Source organism: Squalius cephalus, assembly GCF_949319135.1.
Source record: "Squalius cephalus genome assembly, chromosome: 16".
Lineage (NCBI taxonomy): Eukaryota > Metazoa > Chordata > Actinopteri > Cypriniformes > Leuciscidae > Squalius > Squalius cephalus.
In genome coordinates this window covers 22,802,164-22,827,841 of record NC_137137.1, presented here as the reverse complement: position 1 = coordinate 22,827,841, position 25,678 = coordinate 22,802,164, and the positions used below count along the sequence as shown (strand labels likewise).

Sequence of the window (25,678 nt, the reverse complement as noted above, 5' to 3'; positions counted from 1 at the left end):
AACGATTATACAAATTTATTTTAAGTATAATAAAATAAAACATAAAAAGCAAAGGCAGATCAGAACATTTAATGAACAAAACCGGGTTCTGTACATGGCAGACAGGGGAGCGTAACGTTAGTCGAAAGCCGGGCGATAAAGGAGGATACATCCACAAATCCAGAGTAATGTTAGCAAAACTAAATAGCGGACAAATCAAAGGAAAAACTAAACGTGTGCAAGCGGTTACCGAACATTTTTTTCTCTGTGAGTTTTCAAAAAAAGAAATAAACATTAACGTGCACCAAGTCTATGCGCTCAAGTTGCTGTCTGTTTGGTTTCCATGGTGACGCGTCTAGCTTGTTACGTGACACACCGCAGCCACAACAGCGCTGAATGAATGATGATCTGCTTTTATGTCATTTTTCCTTTTTTACATTTGCTAGCTATGGCATGAAATATCTGATATTCCGATTGTCAAATATATGCAACACAATATATATAACGCAAAGTATTGCAAGAAAAAGGCAAAATGAATGCGATCTTTAGACAATTTTTTAAAAACTCGACGGGCCGGATTAAACAGCCTAACGGGCCGTATGTGGCCCGCGGGCCGTAGTTTGCCCACCCCTGCAATAGAGCAAGGCTTGGTAGTAACCTCCTTTAAAAACAGATCGCGAATAGATTTGTTATTTTTAGTCTGTGAAAAACAAATTCTACCACATATTGTATCAGTTAGATTGACTATGGGCACGTCAACCAATACCACATCTATAAATAAGGAAACAATACCAGAATTAATCGCAGAGAGAACAAGAGAGAATTCCTTGGGAGTCACAGGAAAATTAAAGTGTACAAGAAACTAATCATAAAAATAAATCATAAGATACCTTTGAGTGTTAAACAAATGAGATACTAAAACAATACCCTTATCCAACCAGCTTTTCAAAAAAAAACTTTTGTTCTTATACAGAATGCAACGATTGTTCCAAATAAAATAACGCTGCGGAGAGAAATTGTGCTTCAATTTCCAAGCTAACAAGGCTTGATCATGAAAGGCAGATAGTTTTACTGGCAATTTCTCAATCTTATAATCACACATTAGTAGAAAAGAAAGACCCCTGAGTTGGTCAAAAATAAAATTAGGGATAAAATTCCACCAAGAAGGTTTATTCAGACAAAATTTTAACCAATTAATTTTGAGAGTGTTATTTAAAGTAGAAAAATCCAAAAAGTTAAGTCCACCGTTTTTAAGAGAATTCACGACAACAGATTTACGAATATAGTGTACACGATTCTTCCATAAAAAATTAAATAAAGTCTCCCATACAGAAATGTAATATATTCACATATATGTGAGACACTGTTAAATATATTGAAATATATTTTGAAAATATATTTTCAACATGCATAAAAATTCAAGCATAACAGTTGATCTACATGTTGCATGTATATGTGTACATGTATGTGACAATATATTTCATGCCTCATGTCATATGAAAATACATGAGGCATGAATAGTGTCACATTGTCACAGATGGTGTTGGGTTATGTTTCAGTTTCTTGTCATGTGCTTCCCTGGTTTGTCATTTCTTGTGAACCTGCCATGTACTCCCCTGTTCATGTGTCTTGTTCTCATTGGTTCATTGTTTTGTTCACAGGTATATGGTCACTGTCTCAAAGAGCATGCACAAAGTCCAAATTAAAAAATTCCCCATCGTCTAAATGAAACAATTCCCCATCGTAAGTACACATTGATGGCCTAAGACACGAAACGAGCGGTTTGTGTGAGAAAACGAACAGTATTTATAGTTTTTAACTCTTGTACACAACAATGAAAAACCCCTTACAAAAAATAACTGCAGTACAATGAAGTACAACTGCAGTAAAACTGCAGTTCAAAGCAGTATAATTGCAGTACAATGAAGTGCATCTGTAGATTTGCACTGCAGTATAACGAAGTATAGATACAATATAACTGCAGTACATTGAAGTTCAACAGCAGTAAAACTGCAGTACAAAAAGTACAACTTCATTATAGTGAAGTATAACTGCAGTACAACTGTAGATCTGCTGTATAATGAAGTATATTGAAACCAGATTGAAACAATAACACTGATGCACTGATATGCATGTGAAGACTTTAAATGCAAAAACCTCATCTGACTTTTTTTTTTTAATCAGGCTCCTATGTTTAGGTTTAGTAATTTCACTTTAATGGCAATGAGGTCATTTTAGTTGTCATTAAAGTGAAATTATTGAAACTAATAAAGGAGCTTTATAAAAAAAAAATAAAAAAAAAATAAAAAAAAAAAGCTTATTTAAATAAATAAAAAACCTTCAGATGGACTTTTTGGTTTTTGCATATGAAGTCTTCATAGGTCTACCGTTTGTACTGCAGTTATGCTGTTTTGTAAGACGAACTTTTTCACCGCCCGCATAAATTGCCCGCACGTGACCAGATCTTCTTCCTTCGCGCGCCGCGCGGTCGTTGTCCTCACAATGAGTCTCGAGATCAGCTGATGCTCATTACGGGTTAGGGGTCAGTCAGCGTATTTTCCCGTAGTGTCTGCTCCATAAAATACGGTTTGGTTGATTATTCACTGACGACATCATTCATATACGTTCATATTTGTGGACTATCACAATTAAAACACAAAGACATGACAGAAATACAACCCGTGGTCATTCACAAGTGGAACGGAAGAGAGGCGTTTTCTGGAAGAAAAGAAGTTCAATAAGCGAGGTTGGCCTTGTCAACTCATTCAGTTTAGCGGTGAGTATAACGTGCTAATGCCCTCAAATCTGTTTATTTTAATTTTAGAGATATGTAAAAAGACTTTAAGTAACGTTATATGCAGTGCTTTAAGTGGCCCAAAAGAGGTGCCGGTACTCTATTAATTATTATTATTATTTTTTTTTGCTGACTCCCCTCCTCCCCTGAGGTAACAACAACGGAAGGGGTTTTATATACAGCAGTCAACAGACGACCTTATAAAAAATAATAAATCCTTTTATTAGTTTGTGGATTTGTTTGAGCTAGAAAGAGCTACTGAACATAAATAAAATGTGCAAAATGGTATTGAAAAAATACCCTTAGAAAGAGCTACTGTAGAAAGAGCTACTGAACATAAATAACGAGCTCGAACTTCTCACCACACCGGCACCCAGTTTGCAAGTCTAAATTAGTTGCTTACATTTAAAAAATGAGCATACAATAGCATTAAAAGTATTTTTAATGAACATAAAGGTCCATGTTTAGTAAAAATCTTCACGAAACTTAATGAAATATTTAGTGAAATTAGAAAATATAAGATATTGTTAATTTATTTTGTATACACAGTCTCATATCCATATATTTTGTTTTATTGTCACGAGTAATAATCTCAGGGTTTACTGGGTTTTACACGATTCTGTTTGTAGTGTGTTATTGGTGGTGGTGTACTAAAATAAACATTGTCACGTGTGTATAGCTTTCATCTTCTCACCGCTGATTCCTGATGGTTTAGAGGACAATTACTCGAGTCGCCCCTATCGTTAGTAGTACAACGGCGAGCGCGTCAAGTATAAACACCTCGTCCATTTGGGGAGGTGCGCGGATTGCGCGCGCAGTCTGCGGAGACTCGCGCTGCGGAGCCAGGCGAAAGTATAAACAAGGAGGAAGCGTGCATTGTGAAGTAAAGCGGCAGCGCAGACAAAGGATTAAAACAGATGTGCAAACGAGCGTACCGGTACGCTAAAAGCACGTTCTGGGCGCACGGACAGGTGGCGGTACGCTCAAGAGCTATATTTGGAAGTGGCGGTACTGAGTACCGGCGCGTACCGGCCCACTTAAAGCACTGGTTATATGTTATTCAAACCGGTGTGAGCAAGAGGAAACGCGCTTACTGTGTTAGTTTTACACTGTTTTGTGTTCTGTTTGCAGCATTAGGCCTATTTCATGTTTTTAATCACTGTAACTTACACAAAATTCAGTTTATTAATGATAATGATAATTGTACTCATCTTTGTTTTATGTTAGCCTAAATTGGTATCACTTTATAACAAGAACTAACTATGAGCAATACATTTGTTACAGTATTTGTAAGTTTGTAACTTTAAGGTTAATAAAAATACAGCTGTTCATTGTTAGTTCATGTTAGTTCACAGTGCTTTAACTAGGCTAATGTTTACAAGGTTTTAATAAAACATTAGTAAATGTTGAAATTAAAGATTAATAAATGCTGTATAGGTGCAATTCTTTATTAGGTCATGTTAACTAATGTAGTTAACTAACGAACCTTATATTGTAAAGTTTTACCGTTAAATTTCTTTGGAATATCAGACACTACTGGATATACATAAAAAATACAAGCAATTATGTTCAATAGTTAATTGACATTAATGTGCAGAAAAAGATTTTTTTTTTTTAAATACTTCTTATTGTGTGATTGCTATTTTCAGGAAAATGCTCTGGTAACAACTAAAAACAGAAGATTTAAAAATGTAGGCTAATCCAACAGAAGATAATGGGTGAAACAGACGCACTCACAGTATTTAAAAATGATTGTGTCTTTCTGCTTTTCTTCAGAAATGCATGTCATTGTGCAAGTTGTGTAGACTGTCAGTGGAGTGATAAAAAGATCTCAGATTTCATCAAAAAGATTAAACGAACGTCTTGGATTGGAACGACATGAGGGTGAGTAAATAATGACATAATTTTCGTTTTTGGGTGAACTAACTACTTTAACTACCGTTCAGATATTTCAGTATCGATATTTATCGAAATATCAATATTTTTGACAACACTACTATAGAGTAGTATTGCAACTTTCATATCTCCAAAAAGTCTTTAGTTTTATATTTATAAAAGAAAGATAGGCTGTACCGAGTCTTTCCGGAAAAAAGCGAGCGTCTGGAGGCGGGCCGTGTTAAAGCTGTGCTGCTAACGCGTCGATTGCTAACATAGACTATGATTGCTAACAACACACAGAGACATTTGAAGCAGTTTTACTCACCGCCTGCGACCGCGAACCTTTATCATTTCGACTGCTCGATCCTTAAGCATTAGACGATCTGCAAATCCATCGATCTGGGCTTTGTTTATAAAACAATCATTGTCGAAATGCAGGGAACAAACAGTCTTGCACATCTCCATTTTTGCCCCGGAAAAACAAACTCCATCCACTGTTCCTAACGCTGGGTTCTTTGGGAAGCTAAACACGGTAAGCTTTCCCTCACATCCAAAAACACACTTTGAAGAGACATTCTTGAACAAATCCTATGCAGCGCTGCCGATGATTTCCTGTTGATGTGCGCGGTCTCGCTCTCCTCTGGTCGACGTGTGCGCGGGCGAGCTTTTCCGTGAGAAATGCTCATATAAGGAGTTCCTCTCTGGTCTACGTCATTAGATCCATGATCGAAAAAAATCAGCCGAAACTTGTACCAACCCGGAAGTAAGATTTTCGGCACAGAAAATTCTCTGTTATTCGTCTAAAATATTTTTTTTAAACTTTGGCCATGTTTAGCATGAGAATCCATCTCTTTAACACTGTAAACAACTCTGAATACATGAAACACCATTGTAAACCCCCCCCCCCTCCCCCCCCTTTTAGGTTAAGAGTCTATTCGTGTCTCAGCTGCGAAGCTGAGGTCATGTTCAGCCTCGCTCGGTGCGAGCCTGCGAGGGCATGCACGGTGAAATGATAGTGTCTGACAGTTATAACTTATTATTATAACTATATGACAAAAATAATTGTCTAAATTATGTTGCATATTCCTCAACAGTTCTTGTGATGATATCACTAGTTGACAACAGTACTATTTTCGGAAATCATAAGCTATGATATTGCGCAGGTGCACGTGATGCAGCGCTGTCAGAGCTGACAGACTCGAGTGTCAGACTCATTTCAGTGCAAAATAATTGTCAAAAATGATTTAATATACTGCAAATAGCCTACTAGTTGTTTATGTTTATTTATAATTCATTTAGGCGGAAATCACACAACGCACACGACACGTCCAATTCGCGAACTAATGACTCCTTTGAACCGATTAATTTTAATGAATGGTTAAAACAACTGATCTTTCCAACAGTGAACTCAGGAGACGTCTGAATCGGTGTATAACTAATCAGTAACACTTTATAATAAGGTTCTATTTATTACATAAATTACATAAAAAGTACAGTTTGCTAACTCAAGCTTAAACTTTAAAATAAATAAAACCACTTTTAAAAAAAAAAGTAAAACATTTTTCCACACAGTGCTATCAAGAATCGAGAAAAAAGAGAGAAAAAAGAATCGGATCGATAATCAGAATCGTCAGTGGCATTATTATTGATAAAATGTTATCAAATCCCATCCCTATGTGAAGACAGTAAAATTATAATTAAACATTAAAGAACATGCATGTTTTTTAATAGTTTTTTTTAAGATTTAAAAGATTAAAACATTTTGCTAACATGCTCTTATTGTGTGTCACTGTCAGTCTTGTTACATCAGTGCAAAACTAGGGTATGCAAAATAATTATTATTATTATTATACATCATTCATCAGCATGCATTGATTAATCCCATGGCATGTATAAAAAAAATAAAGTTAGTCTGCACCCCTGCCCCCCCGACACTGTCACCTTTTTTAGTGTGTGGAGTTTGCAGGTATGATTTTTATCCATATCTTTCACATCTACTGCAGTCAGATTCACCCGTTTTCACTCTGAAGCAGGGCTCCAGACTAACTTTTCCACTGGTTGCACTGCTGCCACCAACTTTCTCAGTTGGTCGCACCTGCATATGATTTGGTCGCACCTTCTTTTTTGTTTGTTTTTTTGCTACATGCCATGGGATTAATCAATGCATGCTGATGAATAGTGGTCTTAATCTGCATACCCTAGTTTTGCACTGATGTAAAAAGACTTGACAGTGACACAAGACCTCATGTTAGCAAAATGTTTTCATCTTTTAACTCTCAAAAAAACTATTAAAAAACATGTATGTTCTTTAAAGTTTGATTATAAATTTACTGTCTTTACATAGGGATGGGGATTTTATCAATATCAATGCCACTGACAATTCTGATTATCGATCCGATTCTTTAACGATTCTCTTATCGATTCTTGATAGCACTGTGAGGAAAAATGTTGTCATATGCTTTTCAAAAAAACAAGTGGTTTTATTTATTTTAAAGCTTAAGCTTGAGTAAGCAAACTGTACTTTTTATGTAATTTATGTAATCAATAGAACCTTATTGTAAAGTGTTACTGATTAGTTATACATTGATTCAGACGTCTCCTGAGTTCAGTGTTGGAAAGATCAGTTGTTTTAACCATTCATTAAAATGAATCGGTTCAAAGGAGTCATTAGTTCACGAATTGGACGTGTCGTGCGCGTTGTGTGATTATCCCAGCGGTTAGGACATGGACATCCAAGATTTGTGTCAATACAGAAAACATTTCATCATTGGATAGTTTTTTTCGTTTAATTAAAGTGTTGTTTTATGTCAGCTGAATGTCCGGAATGCTTTTCAGAGAAGATAAGGCAACAACTTATTTAGCACAATTCACCCAGCGGTAATTCAGGAAAAAAAAAATCTCCGAATGCTCCACATGAAACTTTGGTCTTCCGACCTTTTACCACCGTGTCGATTTATTTTGATTAAAATGTGCGAGGGAGAGAGAGCAAGACAGCGCTTAGTTTGTAGACGGTGAAGTCTTGTTTACACTTTCGCCTGCTCCGAAGAGAGTGTGTGCGCGCGCAACCGGGTCTCTCTCTCTGCTCGTTCAGTTAAACATGAAAACATGTAACGTTAGATTTCCTTATTGTCCGTGCAGAGGCCATTTCATTTCATTTTATTTATTTTTTCTTTGTGAGGTGCATGTTATTCAGACATTTATTTATTGTTTACACCAAGATGAAGACAATGAAAGTCTCACAGCAGAGAGCACTTATGGAGAAGATCCAGAAAAAAGACTTGCCACAACCATACAAGGACATACGGGAGGACATATCAGACCTTTGAGAATTTGTTGTAGAGAGTAAGATCTGCACAATATGTGCCTTATTATTTACGTCTCTTAAGAGTGCAGGGCCATATGTAGCAAAATAAAGTGTTTGGAACATTTCATATAGATTTTTGCAAATGATGTTTTTTGACTTCTTCAGACCCTATAGTTTGCAAAACTACCTGTTTCCGATTTTTTCCCGGGCTGCACAGGCCCAAAATCCAAGATGGCGGACATATCACCAAAAATTGCAAATAATCGCCATTTTAAACATTTCAATTGGATATATGTTAGGTATATCATTATATACATACATTTTCTAATTAACTGATTGACTTGGGTAATAAATATGACCATGGGTAACATGAATTATCATGATTATCAACCAATGATGGGTGTAACCACCATTATGCTATTTATTGGCATACCCGGAAAAACGCATTGACTGATTAGGCTAAAAGTTTCCTTCATATAACCTAATAATCATTTTAATTAAAATAATGTTCTGCGCTCACCACAATAATTCTGTTAACAATCAGATGACATGGAAAATTATTGGGGAGAATGGATTACATGAAGCCAATGGAAAGATGGGAAAGATAGCCAGCCTTTGTTACTAGGAAACGATAAACAAAATGAAACTTTTGAGCTTTTGCAGGAAGAGGGAAATTATTTTTCCAGCCTGGGCAACTGGTGTTTTATTTACTTGCTAGGACCCCACTGAATACAAAACAACCTGTTTCCAATTTTTTTTCTTCATTTTTAGTGCCAAAATTCAAGATGGCAGACAATATGCAGACAAATCACATAAAATTAAATTTATAATCTTTTCCCTTCTATAAAGGCTTTAAAATGGTAAACTTTTGATGAATGTATTCCTAATAAGGCAGACAAGTGAGACCCAGACTATTTTCAAAATATTTATTGGATCATTTGCCAAAAAATTGGGTGAAAAAAATAGAAACATTGGAAAAAATGAAAAAAAAAAAAAATCTGCATTTTGTTTCATTATTGAAGAGTTCAACAAAACAGTCAGCCATTGTCACTCAAGTATTTATCCTCATCACTCTCACTGTCACTGTCACTGTCTGACTTTTCAATATTGGTGCATGTCTCCTCAGAGTCTCTGAGGTATGGCAAGCTGTTTTAACTTCCAGGATAGAATTAATTGGAATTAATTTCCAGGATATGAATCCTTGATATCCAGGGCTGGACTGGTAATCTGGCATACCGGGTAAATGCCCGGTGGGCCGACGTGCTTTTTGGGCCGATACATCTAATACTTTTTTTTTTAATGGCCCATAAAACTCGTACATCGGCAGCCCATTCGTTTTGTTTTGTTTAATTGACGGCGCTGGGTTAGTGCCGGTGTAATGCATTGGTCAAAAAAAAAAAGTAAGCTTTAGTTTTTTTGAAACCCGTGAAAACCCGTAGATCAGCGGCCCATTGGTTGTTTTCTTGATTGACAGTGGGCTGGCCCAATCACATCTTTAAACACCTCCCCCTTTTGGGCTTTGAGTGAGCGTGCAGTGTATCTGTCAAAATAGTCTGAGAGATGGAGAAGAAACGCAAGGAATGTGCAGAGAAATAGCGTGAAAAATAGATACAGGCCCTTCAAGCAGACGCTGTAAAATGTGTCAAAATATATATGTTTTCTGCAGCAGCAGGACCTTCATCAGCTCCAGTGGCTGATGAGGAGGATCAGGAGAGAGATGAAAAAGTGTAGAGTCCGCGGTAAGCAGAACTACTTTCAAAACACTTTGGCTATGAGTGTAGGAACCCATTGGCGGGGGGGGGATCCCAAGATCCTGTGGGAAACACTGGTTTTGCTATGCCAATGCAGCTTATAGCTTGTTTTTTGGATGCATCACTGTGGAGTATAGTTCAATTGTATTAATAAATTACAATTTTGTACTTATTTCACCTGTTAACTCGTTCCTACTCACTCATTACATGGCATTAGTGGCTTTAATGAATAGGAGTTGAACAAAAACATATTCAAGGGCGTGCAAAGATGGGTGGTGTTTATGGTCATATGTAGTGGGCCAGTCTGGGCCAAAATGCCAGGGCCGATTTTCTGTCCCAGTCCAGCCCGGTTGATATCAACAAGTCAATTTTAACTAGTTAAAATTATAATTCTTGATATCAGGAATAATGTTTCTACTAGTAACAATGGCAATTTTTGATATCAGGAATTACATTTCCACTAGTTAAAATTATAATTCTTGATATCAACAATTGAATTTCAACTAGTAAAAACTATAATTCTTGATATCTGTAATTGTATTTTCACTAGTGAAATGTCACCATAGGCTGCCATTCAAAATCAATTGTTGATATCAAGAATTGATTTCTTACTTGTTGAAATTCCAGTTTCACATATCAGAAATACAATTCTTACTTATTTTTGATATCAAGAATTCAATTGTCACTAGTTGAAATGTCTATTCTTGATATCAACATTTGAATTGCTACTAGTAACAATGTTCATTTTTGATATCAATAATTCCATTTTCACTAGTGACAATGTTCATTTCTGACATCATGAATGTGATTGTTACTAGTAAGAAAGCCATTTTATATATCTGAAATTATATTGATATCAGAAATACATTTTCAGATATCAAAAATGAAATTTTTTACTAGTAGCAATTCAATTGTTGATATCAAGAATAGACATTTCAACTAGTGACAATTTAATTATTGATATCAGTAATTATTGCCATTTTTACTAGTAACGATGTAATTATTGATATCAAAAATTATATTTCTATTATATTCATAAATTCATAAATTCACAAATTATATATCACTTTAAAGCTTAGGATCTCAGCTTTTTAATGCATCTAATTACATGTATTAACTCCTAACGAGTGCTGAGTAATCCCTCTAAAACCGAGTGTACCGCCAGCAGGAGCCACCTAGCTGCGAAAATATTCATCACCATATTTTTCAAAAATCTTGCCTTGATTAACACAAAGTTGATGTCATTTGAAAGCTTAGAGTCTGAACAGTGAATGTATCCACTTTGAAAAACTCTTAAGTATTGCTGAGTTATTTGCTGATAAATAGAATTTCTTTTTTTCATAATCTATAAAATAATGTACTGCAATGTGTCAAAAACATCATACAGCTCATGAAGCATTCACAGATAATTGAAAATGCCACTTTATTTTTTACAGCATATTATTACAATTAAAATGAGCCCAAAATTAACATAATCTATTGCTTTTATGACAAGATATTCTTCATGGAGAAAAAATTGCCCATGAGGGGGTGTCAAAGACTGTACAAAAAGGCTATCTCTTTTCCAAATGCTGTAACTTTTGATTCCTTTATCCAATTTTTTTTATTTTTTATCCAGATGCAGCTAACATCTAGAGGGACTTCACTAAAAACGAATTTTCCTCCTACCTTATTTCCTTTATGAGTTATTCCATGACAAATAAGAAAGATATGCAAAATCATAATAAAAATTATATATATATTTTTGTCTTTTATCAGCCGTTTCTCGGCAGGACAATGTCCAAATGTAATCTAATTTATATTTTAGAAAAATTTAAAAAGAGTTCTTTCAAATGATACCTACCTTTTGACTCTCCTTGCAACGGTTTTGGAGTTATGATTATATAGTTTTTATATAGTTTGGAGCATAATTTGTTTGTGTGTGTGGGAGTGGGTGTGTGTGTGGGGGGGTGTCATATTTGCACTCTTGTTGTTTTAGAGTGTCACCCCTTTATTGCTATGCACTTTTTTTCTGCACAGTGGCTGATTTGTAGTTTGTACCACCAAAAGTTTCTCTGAGTTTTCGTATTTTTTCGTATTTCCCATTCATTTCCTATGTCGGTCATTTTTGACCGGCAGGAAGCTAAGTGTGACTATTTTTTTTACGACCCTTTAACATATCTGGATCATGTCCATGATTTTTTTGTGTGTTCGCATAGCTAATACAACAAAAGTTACCAAGTGTCATCCCATTCCGATGAAGCAAAAAAAAAAAAAAAATTAAAAATGTATAAGTTTTCGTCCGTTTTTGACCGAAGAAGCCCAGAGGGGTTATTAACTAGTGAAAATGTAAATGCTGATATGAAGAATTAGCATTGTTACTAAATGTAATTCCTGATATCAAAAATTGCCATTGTTACTAGTAGAAATCTAATTTCTGATATCAATAACTATCGTTTTAACTAGTGAAAATTGAATTGTTGATATCAAGAATTCATATCCTGGAAATAAATAAAAGTTAAAACAGCTTGCCATACTGAGAAGACATGCACCATTATTGAAAAGTCAGACAGTGACAGTGACAGTGAGAGTGATGAGGATAAATACTTGAGTGACAATGACTGACTGTTTTGTTGAACTCTTCAATAATGAAACAAAATGCAGATTATTTTTTTCTTCATTTTTTTCAGATTATTTATTTATTTTTATTTTTATTTTTATTTTTTTTGCCCAATTTTTTGGCAAACAATACAATTAATATTTTTAAAATAGTCTGGGTCTCACTTGTCTGCCTTATTAGGAATACATTCATCAAAAAGTTTACCATTTTAAAGCCTTCATAGAAGTGACAAGATTATATATTTTATTTTCTGTGATTTTTCTGCATATATTGTCTGCCATCTTGAATTTTGGCACTAAAAATGAAGAAAAAAATTGGAAACAGGTTGTTTTGTATTCAGTGGGGTCCTAGCAAGTAAAAAAACACCAGTTGCAAAAATCTATATGAACCGTTCCTAAAATAACACAATTCCCCACACTATCTAACATTTTAGGAATATTTTATATTTCTTTTGCAAATTCCTTCGTACCCTCAATGTGAAGTATCTTGTTGATTTTGCATTTAAGAAATGGGAAACATGGAAGAGTCACTTCGTGTTATTCAACAGTCTATTGCGGAGCTTAAAAACATGATAACAGCACCTGGACAGTACCCAGTACCATCAGACAATGCAGCCAACACTAGTGTAAGTTTCTCAGACACCAAATCACTTAAATTCTTTCTTTTGATATGTAGTTTTCTTTGACCAAAAAATAACTTCCTTGTTTTTGATTATTCTAACTGTTCTAATACTTTTCAAGTTTTTTAAAGGAGTCATACCCTAGTATTACCTTGGATACCTGCTGTATTATAGTCTTTCAGGCCCTTCTAAAAAAGAAAAGTGGAAAATAAATAAACAGAGCTCCTCAGACCCTTATTTCTGTAGGCATTATTGTCTCGCGAGATCTGATGCGATATTTTGGCTGTCATGGACGGTCATTATAATAATGCAAATGAGGGGCGCGTTGATTGGTTGCAGGAAGGAGGGGGGTTGACACCGCATGTAACGCTTTAGCATATCATTACAAACTGACATCATGGCGCAAGTTGTGAATGAATGCGACCGGCTTCCCGGCCAGTGCATAAGTATGAGGCTCCGTTTAGGGCTTAAATCAAACTTCATTCACGCACACATATATGAAACACGCTTGCATATATAATAAGTAGTCACACATACATGTATATGAACCCTCACGCACATAAAGTTACTCATATGAGACACGAGCACAGCACACACACACAAATATAAGACGTGAGCACACACACACACACAAACTAGACGGCGCCTCATATATAAGCGTTAGGCAATAAATAAACAATAACCGAATTATGATGATCTCAGTCATTTGTTTTTTGCAAAGTACGTTAGCAGCCATTCCCCATACCTCGAAGCTAATACTCCCGCCAGTGTTGTGCCTGAACGCGTTCATTGAACGATAGTTCATCAACTCGTTCATATTTTGGGCGAAAGTGAACTGAACGTACCGCATTACTGCCTGATGAACGTTACTGTGAACTCGTTCATTCTGGTGTCTGTGAACGCCACGCTCTCTCAGTTTAACTTCGTTCAGTAGGATGCCAGATTTCTATAAAGCCTTCCAGGCGAAAACCCACCTAGATGCTGTTTGTTACACACAGTAGAGCAATAAAAACACAGTCTCACCGTTTCAATTGCAGGCAATTTTGTTGGAATGGCGCTTTTCCCGAGCTTCGATGCCAACTTCGCCTGATATTGCCCCAAATTTGTGAAGGATTTCGGCGTACAATGTTTAGCACAAACACGTAACGATAAGCCAGTGGGAAGGGTTGAAGGAACCGCGTCATTAAAAATTTATTTAATCCACTGGTCCCTGATAGCTAGGTCCGTTCTTGGTAGAGAAAACACATTTACATGTTGATTCTGGCAGTCAACCACAGAGCAACTCATGTGTGCACTTCGTTTCTGCATCTTTCGCGACTGAATATGAGGGGGAGAGGGGAGAGGGTAAGGGCGAGCTTCCTGCTGCGCTGTCCATATATGGCATATCCTCCCCCGTCGTGACGTCAAGACAGAGAAGAAATCAAAGGGTGTTTCCAAGCGGCAACCAAGCGGCAACATTCTGATCTGAAAAATGAAGCCTACCCGGAAGTGCGAAAAACTGCAATACATCGAAAATCCGCTAGGGGCAGGTCCCAAAAGGGAGCAAATGTCCATAGCCCCCATGTTAAAATGTCCGTTTTCACAGCATAAATTCATGTTTTTACAGGTTGGTCCCATGGACTTTTATTGTATTTTTCGATAGGTTCCGAGTGCCTGACAACTGTGAGGGGGGTGAATTTTTTTCTAACTCGTTAGTTTAGATCATATTTAGTTATAAAATATATGACAATAAGGGCGTGGTTAACTTTGATTGACAGCTTGATTGACAGCTGACAAGGCAGCGCCACGGAGAATGACAACATAAGAAGCGCCATTTTTTAATACAGTTGACATATAATACTACTGTTTCTGTATCATGAAATGTAGTTTTAAGAGTTTTTCAGGCGAGAATGTAGTTGTTTAAAGCTCAAATCTGTGGTTTATTTAAAGATTTATGAAAATTTTATCCAGTTGATCCAGCGATGACCGGGCGCTCGGCGCGATGTACCCCGCCTGGAGCAGTCTTTCATCGGCTTGACGTTCTGAGGTTTGCCGCCAATGCCGCGGACTCTGGCGTCTCTGTAGTGGTTAAACATGAGATATAATTCGTCTTGTGTATATCTAACGGGCGATTTTTGGTCTCGTGAATCTATATTTTTTTCCCCTGGGCAATCGTTTTGGCTGAGGGGAAGTTTCAGAACTTTATAAGCTATTTAACTTTACCGATGTATGGTTAGACTCGCGCTGACTTTGTATGTTTGACTGAATTGTTTGCTTTATTTGTATAGCTTCTTATACCTTGTACTTATACTTTTATAATGGCTAACATTGATAAAACTGAAATTTAACAAAAAGAGACTGGGTTGAGTTTTTGTCATTTTAAATTTTAATACAAGATGATATGTAATGTTGTTTACTGCAAAATCTGTTGTTTAGTACAAATGCACATATTGCCTGGACCATAAAATGTTTAATATTTTTATATTATATTTAAAATGAAAAGAGGCAGGTTTGTGTTTTATATATATATATATTTTTTTTTTCATAAATAGGCAAACGTTATGTGCAGTTGAATATAATCAGTATGCGTTGCCTGAACCACATTTGTGTGGCTATAATGTTTAAGATTTCTTTAAATGAAAACGAAAAGAGTTAGTATGGTGTTTTATAACATATTTCGTTGCCTGAAATATACACAGAGATAACCGGAGTAGCAGAGCGAGCTGAGTGACGTACGCTGCGTTAGAAGGTGGGCGGGGTTAGGATTTCCCAAGATTTTCCAAGATGGCGCCGCCCATACCCCCCATAAACGGCTTCAAACCCGTTCTTCAGAAAGTCTATGGGTGACGTCACAGACGCTTTGTCCATATTTTTTACAGTCTATGGCGGCAACATTCTGATCTGAAAAATGAAGCCTACCCGGAAGTGCGAAAAACTGCAATACATCGAAAATCCGCTAGAGGGAGGTCCCAAAAGGGAGCAAATGTCCATAGCCCCCATGTTAAAATGTCCGTTTTCACAGCATAAATTCATGTTTTTACAAGTTGGTCCCATGGACTTTTATTGTATTTTTCGATAGCTTCCGAGTGCCTGACAACTGTGAGGGGGGTGAATTTTTTTCTAACTTGTTAGTTTAGATCGTATTTAGATATAAAATATATGACAATAAGGGCGTGGTTAACTTTGAGTGACAGCTTGATTGACAGCTGACAAGGCAGCGCCACGGAGAATGACAACAAGAAGCGCCATTTTTTAATACAGTTGACATATAATACTACTGTTTATGTATCATGAAATGTAGTTTTAAGAGTTTTTCAGGCGAGAATGTAGTTGTTTAAAGCTCAAATCTGTGGTTTATTTAAAGATTTATGAAAATTTTATCCAGTTGATCCAGCGATGACCGGGCGCTCGGCGTTCATGTACCCCACCTGGAGCAACCTTTCCTCGGCTTGACGTTATGAGGTTTGCCGCCAATGCCGCGGACTCTGGCGTCTCTTTAGTGGTTAAACATGAGATATTGTGTATATCTATATCGTCTTGTGTATATCTAATGGGCGATTTTTGGTCTCGTGAATCTAAATTTTTTTCCCTGGGCAATCGTTTTGGCTGAGGGGAAGTTTCATAACTTTATAAGCTATTTAACTTTACCGATGTATAGACTATAGAGCGCTGACTTTGTATGTTTGACTGAATTGTTTGCTTTATTTGTATAGCTTCTTATACCTTTTACGTATACTTTTATAATGGCTAATATTGATAAAACTGAAATTTAACAAAAAGAGACTGGGTTGAGTTTTGTCATTTTAAATTTTAATACAACGAAGATGATCTGTAATGTTGTTTACTGCAAAATCTGTTGTTTAGTACAAATGCACATATTGCCTGGACCATAAAATGTGTAATATTTTTATATTATATTTAAAATGAAAAGAGGCAGGTTTGTGTTTTATATTTTGTTTTTTCATAAATAGGCAAACGTTATGTGCAGTTGAATATAATCAATATGCGTTGCCTGAACCACATTTGTGTGGCTATAATGTTTAAGATTTCTTTAAATGAAAACGAAAAGAGTTAGTATGGTGTTTTATAACATATTTCGTTGCCTAAAATATACACAGAGATAACCGGAGTAGCAGAGCGAGCTGAGTGACGCGCGCTGCGTTAGAAGGTGGGCGGGGTTAGGATTTCCCAAGATTTTCCAAGATGGCGCCGCCCATACCCCCCATAAACGGCTTCAAACCCGTTCTTCAGAAAGTCTATGGATGACGTCACAGACGCTTTGTCCATATTTTTTACAGTCTATGGGTGTTTCTCAAAACCAAGAATGCAAAGAACGGACTTGTGTTCTTGGGGAGAACGCTCTTGCTAGTTGTTCTTGGAAGAATGAACTCACAAGGTGACGAGCACACAGAACGCCGCTGACAGTTTGAGACGATGTGTTCTTGCTGGTATTGCGCAATAACACCCCCGCACAGACGCCGTCTGCAGTGCCCAAACATAACGAGAATTATTGACGGTAACAGCCAGGCTTTATCGCCCAAGCCTACCCCTCAGCTCAAGGGATTACTCTACAACTGTACACTATGTAATGTATATTCATAACAATAAAGCTACCTACGCTGAAGATTCTCACTTCCGAAAACGTTTGAGCGCATTTTCGAAAAATGCCAATATTTGAAATCTACACAGTTGATTTCTCGCATCAAATGTTCTCAGAAGTGAATTTAGCGATGAAATTGTAGAAAAACGACTTGCTGTATTGACCTCTCGTTCCTCGAATGCCGAAATGAATGCTGGGATATTTCTGCCGTCAAGTTCACACAAGTTACCAACCAATGCATCCTCGGTAAAATGGGCGTGTCAAGAACACTTCCGGGATTTTTAACCGTTCTTGCCAAAATGCAAACTTGTGTATTGGGACGGTACTTGGGCAGCGACTGATGACGTTTCACAAGTCCACAAGAACGCAAGTACAGACAAGAACGCATATTGAGAAACGGCCAAAATCTCGTATTTGAGTGCGCGTGCACGTGGGCTATTTTACAAACCCTGAGGTAAACAAACGCTTCACTTTTAAATATCGGCTTCCCGGCCAGTGTATAATCGTTAGGCAATCATAACATACATTGATTCTCGTGGAAAAGTGAAGATTGTAGGTGATCACTCCTTTAAGAATAAGCCTAACCCCAGTGAGTGTTTTTACAATATACAGACACACTAGTGCTGGGGATCGATACAGATGTCCAGATTCAATTTGATTCCGATTAGCAAGATTTCAATTTTTGGTTCGATTTAATAATTTTCATTTAAAAAAATTGTGATTCTCAAATTATCCAGAATTGTGCATCTTTATTGTATTATAAAAAAAATAAGGTTATGACACCAAACACCATTTGATTTTTATGAGCCTGAATATTCGAATGCATTATTTTTGAAAAATGCCCATCACTACTTCTTATTTTTAATAACAAAGATAAAATAAAACGTTATCTGGTCATTTTTGTTGTTGTATCCTTAGGTTGAAATCTATCCTGGATCAGAAGTGTTTGTGTCCAGAAGTGCATGGAGGGCAGCATCATGCCAATACGTCCACTTCTATGGTAAGGTGTCCCCTCTGTAGTGTTTTTGACATGGAGACTCTTCTCCGAAGCAACCTTAGAGGTACATTTACAAGTACTAATAGTAATATACCATTATACTTTAAATGTTTCTTCCTACAAGTATCACTGTTTCCGGTATTTAGGTGGAAAATCCAAGACCGCATGCGGTGAAGAGGCAAGAGATGGCCTGGATCCAGGGAAGGTCAAGGCAATTATGAGTAAGTTTATTAATTGGTCTGTTTAAACGTATGACTGAACCATAGACTGCAAATATAGAAACCTCCTGTATTTGAGCCTGTCATAAACAGCCCTGAAAGAGACATTTTGACGGGAAAAATTAGTGAAAAATTACATGGTTTTTGCTTTCTCTCGCAAATATTTTGTCCTCCCCCGAGAATTTTTTTTGCATTCCGACCGGGGGTTAAAAACGGGGGAAAAAATGTAATAGGTTATGTTTACAGTACCAGTCAAAAGTTTGGAAACATGACTATTTTTAATGTTTTTGAAAGAAGTCTCTTATGCTCATCAAGTACAGTAATATACATCAACAGTAATATTATTAAATATTATTAATAATTGTTCTCTTTTTTAATAAAATGTAATTTTGTGATGCAAAGCTGAATTTTCATCAGCAAGTACTCCAGTCTTTGGTGTCTTATGATCCTTCAGAAATCATTCTAATATGCTGATTTATGATCAATGTTGGAAACAGTTGTGCTGCTTAATATTTTTTTTATAACCTGAGATACTTTTTTCAGGATTATTTGATGAGTAAAAAGTTTAAAAGAACTGTATTTATTTAGAATAGGAATCTTTTGTAACAATATACACTACCGTTCAAAAGTTTGGGAACAATAACTATTTTTTAAAGAAATTAGTACTTTAATTCAACAAGGATGCGTTAAATTGATAAAAGGTGATGGTAACGATTTATATTGTTAGAAATGTTTTTATTTTTAATAAATGCTGTTTTTTTGAATAAATGCTGTTAACGTTTTACTCAATGAATCCTGAAAAAAGTATTCCAAAAAAATATATTAAACAGCACAACTGTTTCCATCATTGATAATAACTGAGTATCAAATCATCATATTATATACCTTTTTGCGCATGCGTCGCGACTGAGTGCGTTGTTGTGTTTGGAGCTCCGTCGAATTAATTCAGAAACCTTGTTTTTCTTCTTTACACTCTTTTACAAACGAACTTTTTCATTTTTATAGCGTGTGAACATATCTGGAATACTATTCTCCTTAAAAAAAACAATCGGATTGCTCTGATATCGCTACATATATCCAACCTTTCGAACTTCCGCTACTAGCCTTAGCCCGCTAGCATTACACGCGTGGTCGCGCCTATCGATCGACTTATTTACACCCGTATCACTGAAAGCTATAATTCGCCATTATAGCACATCTGCTATAATGGCGAATATAACGGATGTGTGTCTAACGTTACCTTTGAGTGCAGGTGAGGACACCTTCGAGCTGCATTCTGTGCAGTTAGAGCTGGAATCCGTGGAGAAGCAGATCCGCGACCTACTAGAGAGACAGGCCGAGCTACGAGATCGACGTTTCGCGCTTGAAACATCACGCGCCGATGCTCAAAAGTCAGTGGTTAGTAACCTTTTGACTCCGACCTCGTCTACTCCATGTGTTTCTCTGCCCAGGATGCAATCATCCCTGGTTTCATTCACTCCGGCACCGACACAACAACATGGACCCTGGATGATTCCACAGCGGAAGACGCGGGCCAGGACCAGAGCTAGGACCTCTCCGCCCCTCCCGGCCTTCGAGATCTCCACCCGGAACCGCTTCTCCCCTCTACGCGAGACGGAATGCGACGCTGTGATCATCGGCAGTTCCATCGTCCGGCATGTCCGTGCTACCATAGGTAAAGGTAAGGTTCGCACTCACTGCTTTCCTGGTGCTCGTGTTCTCGATGTCGCTGCACAGGTTCCCGGGATTCTGAACGGTGACGAGCCCGTCGGAGCTGTCGTGCTGCACGCGGGAACGAACGACATCAGGCTACGGCAGTCGGAGGTTCTGAAGAAGGACTACAGGAGCCTGATCGAGACGGTACGCAGCACATCGCCTGAAACAACGATCATCGTGTCTGGACCGCTTCCCACCTACCGACTAGGACACGAAAGGTTCAGTAGATTATTTGCTCTAAATGAATGGTTAATGTCATGGTGTAATGAACAGAGACTGCTCTTTGTAAATAATTGGAATCTTTTCTGGGAGCGACCTAGGCTCTTCCGTGCTGATGGCCTTCACCCCAGCAGAATCGGAGCGGCTCTTCTGTCGGACAACATCTCCAAGACGCTACACACCATATGACTAGTAAGTCAAAGTCCAAATCACACTCTTTGCTGTCCAAACTTAATTGATATAAGTACCAATGTAGAACATTATATTGAAACTGTGTCTATTCCTCGTTTAGTGAGATCAAATAATAAATCTACTGCAGGATCTAAGAAAAATCTAATTGTGATTAAACCAGAAAATCTCAATATTAGTGAACAAAAACAATTTATAAAGCTAGGTCTTTTAAACATCAGATCGCTTACACCTAAGGCGGTTATTGTAAATGAAATGGTCACAGATAATAGTTTCGATGTACTTTGCCTTACTGAAACCTGGCTTAAACCAAATGATTATTTCGGTCTTAATGAGTCTACTCCTCCTGGATACTGTTACAAGCATGAGCCCCGTCTGATTGGTCGTGGCGGTGGTGTTGCTATAATCTATAAAGATATTCTTACTGTTACTCAGAAAACAGGTCACAGGTTTAATTCGTTTGAAGTACTTGTGCTAAATGTTACTCTCTTAGATGTAAGAAAGAAATCCATATTATCTCTAGCCTTGGCTACCGTATATAGACCGCCAGGGCCTTACGCTGATTTCCTAAAAGAGTTTGCAGACTTTCTCTCAGATCTTTTGGTCAATGTCGATAAAGCATTAATTGTTGGAGATTTTAACATACACGTAGATAATTCAAATGATGCTTTAGGGGCTGCGTTTACAGATTTATTAAACTCCTTTGGGGTCAAGCAAAACGTAACTGGTCCCACTCATCGTCTTAATCATACGCTAGATTTAATTATATCACATGGAGCCGATCCAACCGATATAGATATTATACCGCAAAGTGATGAAGTCACTGACCATTACATGGTCACTTGCATACTACGTACCGCTGAAATTTGTCATGTTGCGCCGCGTTATCGACCAGGCAGAACAATCCTTCCAACAACTACAGATCATTTCTCAAATAGCTTACCTGATCTGTCTCAGCTGCTCAGTGAACCCAAACAAACAGATGAACTAGAGGAAATGACTAGCACTATGAGCACCATTTTCTCTAGTACATTAGACATCGTTGCACCAATTAGATTAAAAAAGGTTAGAGAGAAAACTAAAGCACCATGGTACAACAGTGTTACGCATGTTCTAAAGAGAGAAACTCGTAACTTAGAGCGTAAATGGAAACAAACTAATCTAGAGGTCTTTAGAATCGCATGGAAAGACAGTATGTCACGTTATAAAAAGGCCCTAAAAGCAGCCAGGGCTGAGCATCTCCGCAAACTAATAGAAAACAACCAAAACAATCCAAGGTTTTTATTTAACACCGTCGCTAGACTAACAAATAAACAGACGTTACCGGAGCAAAATATTCTGTCACAGTTTAGTAGTAATGATTTTATGAATTTCTTCACTGAGAAAATAGAAAGCATCAGAAACACAATTGTAAATGTACAATCTTTAATGGTGTCTTATGATTCAGCCTCAATTATCACCCCGCAAGAACAATTACAGCGCTTTGCAACTATAGGACAGGAAGAGTTAAATAAACTTATCATTGCATCTAAACCAACAACGTGTTTATTAGATCCAATACCAACTAAACTACTGAAACAAGTGTTACCTGTAGTGGAAGAGCCTCTTCTCAATATTATTAACTCGTCTTTATCCTTAGGTCATGTTCCAAGAATATTCAAGTTGGCAGTTATAAAACCTCTTATTAAGAAACCACAATTAGATCATAATAATCTAGCAAATTACAGACCCATTTCAAATCTTCCATTTATGTCTAAAATACTAGAAAAAGTTGTGTCCGCTCAACTGTGCTCTTTCTTGCAAGAAAATGATATCTATGAAAAGTTTCAGTCAGGATTCAGACCGCACCATAGCACAGAAACTGCGCTCGTTAAAATCACAAATGATTTACTTTTAGCTTCTGACCAAGGCTGTATCTCAATACTAGTTTTACTTGATCTTAGTGCTGCGTTCGATACTATAGATCACACAATACTCTTAGACCGACTACAAAACTACACTGGTGTTCAGGGACAGGCATTAAACTGGTTTAGATCGTACTTATCAGACCGTTACCATTTTGTCTGCGTAAATGGGGAAAAATCGAAGATAACGTCAGTAAACTACGGTGTACCGCAAGGATCTGTGTTAGGCCCTCTGCTATTCTCAATATATATGCTGCCACTTGGTAATATTATAAGAAAACATGGAATTAATTTCCACTGTTATGCTGATGACACTCAATTATATATTTCATCACGACCAGATGAAAACGCTAAATTATCTAAATTAACAGAGTGTGTTAAAGATATAAAATACTGGATGACATGTAATTTTCTGCTATTAAATTCAGATAAAACGGAGGTATTACTTATTAGTCCAAAAAACTGCCCACAAAACCTCTTACAATACAACTTTAATTTAGAAGGGTGTCCTGTTACTTTATCCTCTACAGTAAAAGACCTGGGTGTTATATTAGACCGCAACTTGTCTTTTGAAAATCATATTTCATATGTTACAAGAACAGCCTTTTTCCACCTTAGAAACATTGCTAAGCTACGTAACATGCTATCTGTTTCTGATGCAGAAAAGTTAGTTCATGCATTCATGACCTCGAGACTAGATTACTGTAATGCTTTATTAGCTGGTTGTCCTGCATCCTCAATAAACAAGCTACAGTTAGTCCAAAATGCCGCCGCTAGAGTTCTTACTAGATCAAGAAAATACGATCATATAACACCAATTCTGTCGTCTCTACATTGGTTACCTATAAAGTTCCGTATCAATTACAAAGTATTGCTACTGACCTATAAAGCCCTAAATGGTTTAGCTCCCGTGTATTTAACGGAACTTCTATCGCCCTACAATCCATCGCACTCTTTAAGATCACTAAATTCGAGGCTTCTGGTCATTCCTAGGATATCTAAGTCCACTAAAGGAGGGAGAGCTTTTTCACATTTAGCTCCTAAACTGTGGAATGGCCTTCCTGATATTGTTCGAGGCTCAGACTCGCTGTCCCAGTTTAAAACTAGATTAAAGACGCATCTCTTCAGCCAGGCATTCACATAATACTTACATTTTATACTACAGTTGAATCAGATTGAATGCATTAATATTGCGAACAGCAGCTACGCTAATTATTTCCCATATGCTTTTCTGTTGTTATCTCGGGACGCTAGTCCCGAGGTAAATACAGATCGTCAGCTCCAGTTTGTATCCAGCCTCTCATGGAAACTACAGATTCTCCAACACCCGTGCAGAGACGACTCGGCGCCTGTGAAGAGACGACTCGACGCCCGTAAAGAGACGACTCGACGCCCGTGAAGAGACGACTCGACGCTGGCGATGTTTATGCCCTAAATCAATACATGATTAACTAACTGTATTTCTCTATGTACATTTCTGAAATGCACTTTCTGTAAAGCTGCTTTGAAACAATATGTATTGTGAAAAGCGCTATACAAATAAATTTGAATTGAAATTGAATTGAATATTAGAATGATTTCTGAAGGATCATAAGACACCAAAGACTGGAGTACTTGCTGATGACAATTCAGCTTTGCATCACAAAAATAAATTACATTTTAAAGTATATTAAAAAAGAGAACCATTATTTTAAATTGTAATAATATTTCATAATATTACTGTTTTTTTGTTTTGTTTTTTTGTTTTTTAACTGCAGGCTTGATGAGCATAAGAGACTTCTTTCAAAAACATTAAAAATAGTCATGTTTCCAAACTTTTGACTGGTACTGTATATTTAGTTATTTTATATTTTAATATACTTTCAAATATAATTTATTCCTATGATCAAAGCTGAATTTTCAGCATCATTACTCCAGTCTTCAGTGTCACATCCTTCAGAAATCATTCTAATATCCTGATTTGATACTCTACTAAATACTTTGGTATTTTTCAATGTTGGAAATGGTTGTGCTTCTTAATATTTTCTTTTATAACCTGTGATACTTTTTTCAGGATTCATTAATGAATAAAAAGTTAAAAAGAACAGCATTTATTCAAAATAGACAACTTTTCTCACAATGTAAGTTGTTACTAGGGATGTTAACGATTAATCGATTAATTGATGATAATTCATTTAATCGATAAAACTTAAGCAGGTTCATGCTGCTCAAACCTTCATGTAAACACCTTAATCGATCCGATTGAGCTCGATCCGAATGAAATTTCGATCGGATTGAAAGGGGTGAAATGCAATGTGGCGCCGCATGATTAACATCGCGCAACATCAGCATCACACGTGCACACGGAACACACATGTAGGAAACCTTGTGAATTACAGCCGTTTCACACCGCAAGCGTGAACGGTGCATATTTTTTCAGCATCCATGTTAATCAATGAGTGCATTTACACTGCGAGCAGGAGCGTCGTGTGAGCAGCAGTGAAGCGGTTTCGGCGCTGAGTCTATTTTTGCTGTGCAGCTCACGCTCAATTAAAATGAAAGCACACAAAAACTGCCTAAACTGCACATAATTTGCATGTCTAGTGTGTTAAGTTTTAACAGAAGTGTTTGATGTCAGAAAAGAAAATGAAGACTCAAAAATATTTCTAGAAAATGTACCCATTTAAACTTGTCTTAATTATTCAGTTTGGGTAAAACTATATAGTTTTATAGGTTTGGCCAGAACCTAGTGGCCTTGGCCTTGGTATTTGGGGGGCCTTGTCATGGAAAAGTTTGGGAACCCCTGATATAAAGTAACACTAGCCAAAGGATGACAAAAATGAACGGATGCTGTGTTGATGCGTTAATTATTTTATCAATATTTAATCAATTTAACGTGTTAACATTGACAGCCCAAATGTATTTATTCCATAATCTCAGCATTTTGTACAAA

General features: G+C 36.9%; 2 protein-coding genes across 3 annotated transcripts in view; both read left to right on the top strand.

Moving 5' to 3' along the window:
* Positions 1 to 25,678, top strand: part of LOC307173587 (H-2 class II histocompatibility antigen, E-S beta chain-like) — a 136,581-nt gene that overhangs the window by 14,840 nt on the left and 96,063 nt on the right. The gene's annotated exons all lie outside the window — the stretch shown is intronic.
* Positions 3,612 to 24,816, top strand: LOC307173585 (uncharacterized protein). 2 transcript variants are annotated; one of them, XM_079896805.1, is made up of 6 exons: positions 3,612 to 3,750; positions 4,550 to 4,657; positions 18,422 to 18,503; positions 18,647 to 18,721; positions 19,971 to 20,845; positions 24,001 to 24,193. In XM_079896805.1, the coding sequence occupies exons 2-5, from the start codon at positions 4,652 to 4,654 to the stop codon at positions 20,840 to 20,842; spliced, it is 1,035 nt and encodes a 344-aa protein (XP_079752931.1). In that variant the 5' UTR covers positions 3,612 to 3,750; positions 4,550 to 4,651; the 3' UTR covers positions 20,843 to 20,845; positions 24,001 to 24,193. The 2 variants fall into 2 exon arrangements, with proteins under 2 accessions (XP_079752931.1, XP_079752930.1); XM_079896804.1 differs by having other exon boundaries at positions 19,971 to 24,816.

Excerpts from the sequence above, each read along its gene's own strand:
- LOC307173585 (XM_079896804.1), top strand. Across the intron at positions 18,504-18,646 it reads CCAATACGTCCACTTCTATG|GTGGAAAATCCAAGACCGCA; the intron begins GTAAGGTGTCCC and ends TCCGGTATTTAG. Across the intron at positions 18,722-19,970 it reads GAAGGTCAAGGCAATTATGA|GTGAGGACACCTTCGAGCTG; the intron begins GTAAGTTTATTA and ends CTTTGAGTGCAG.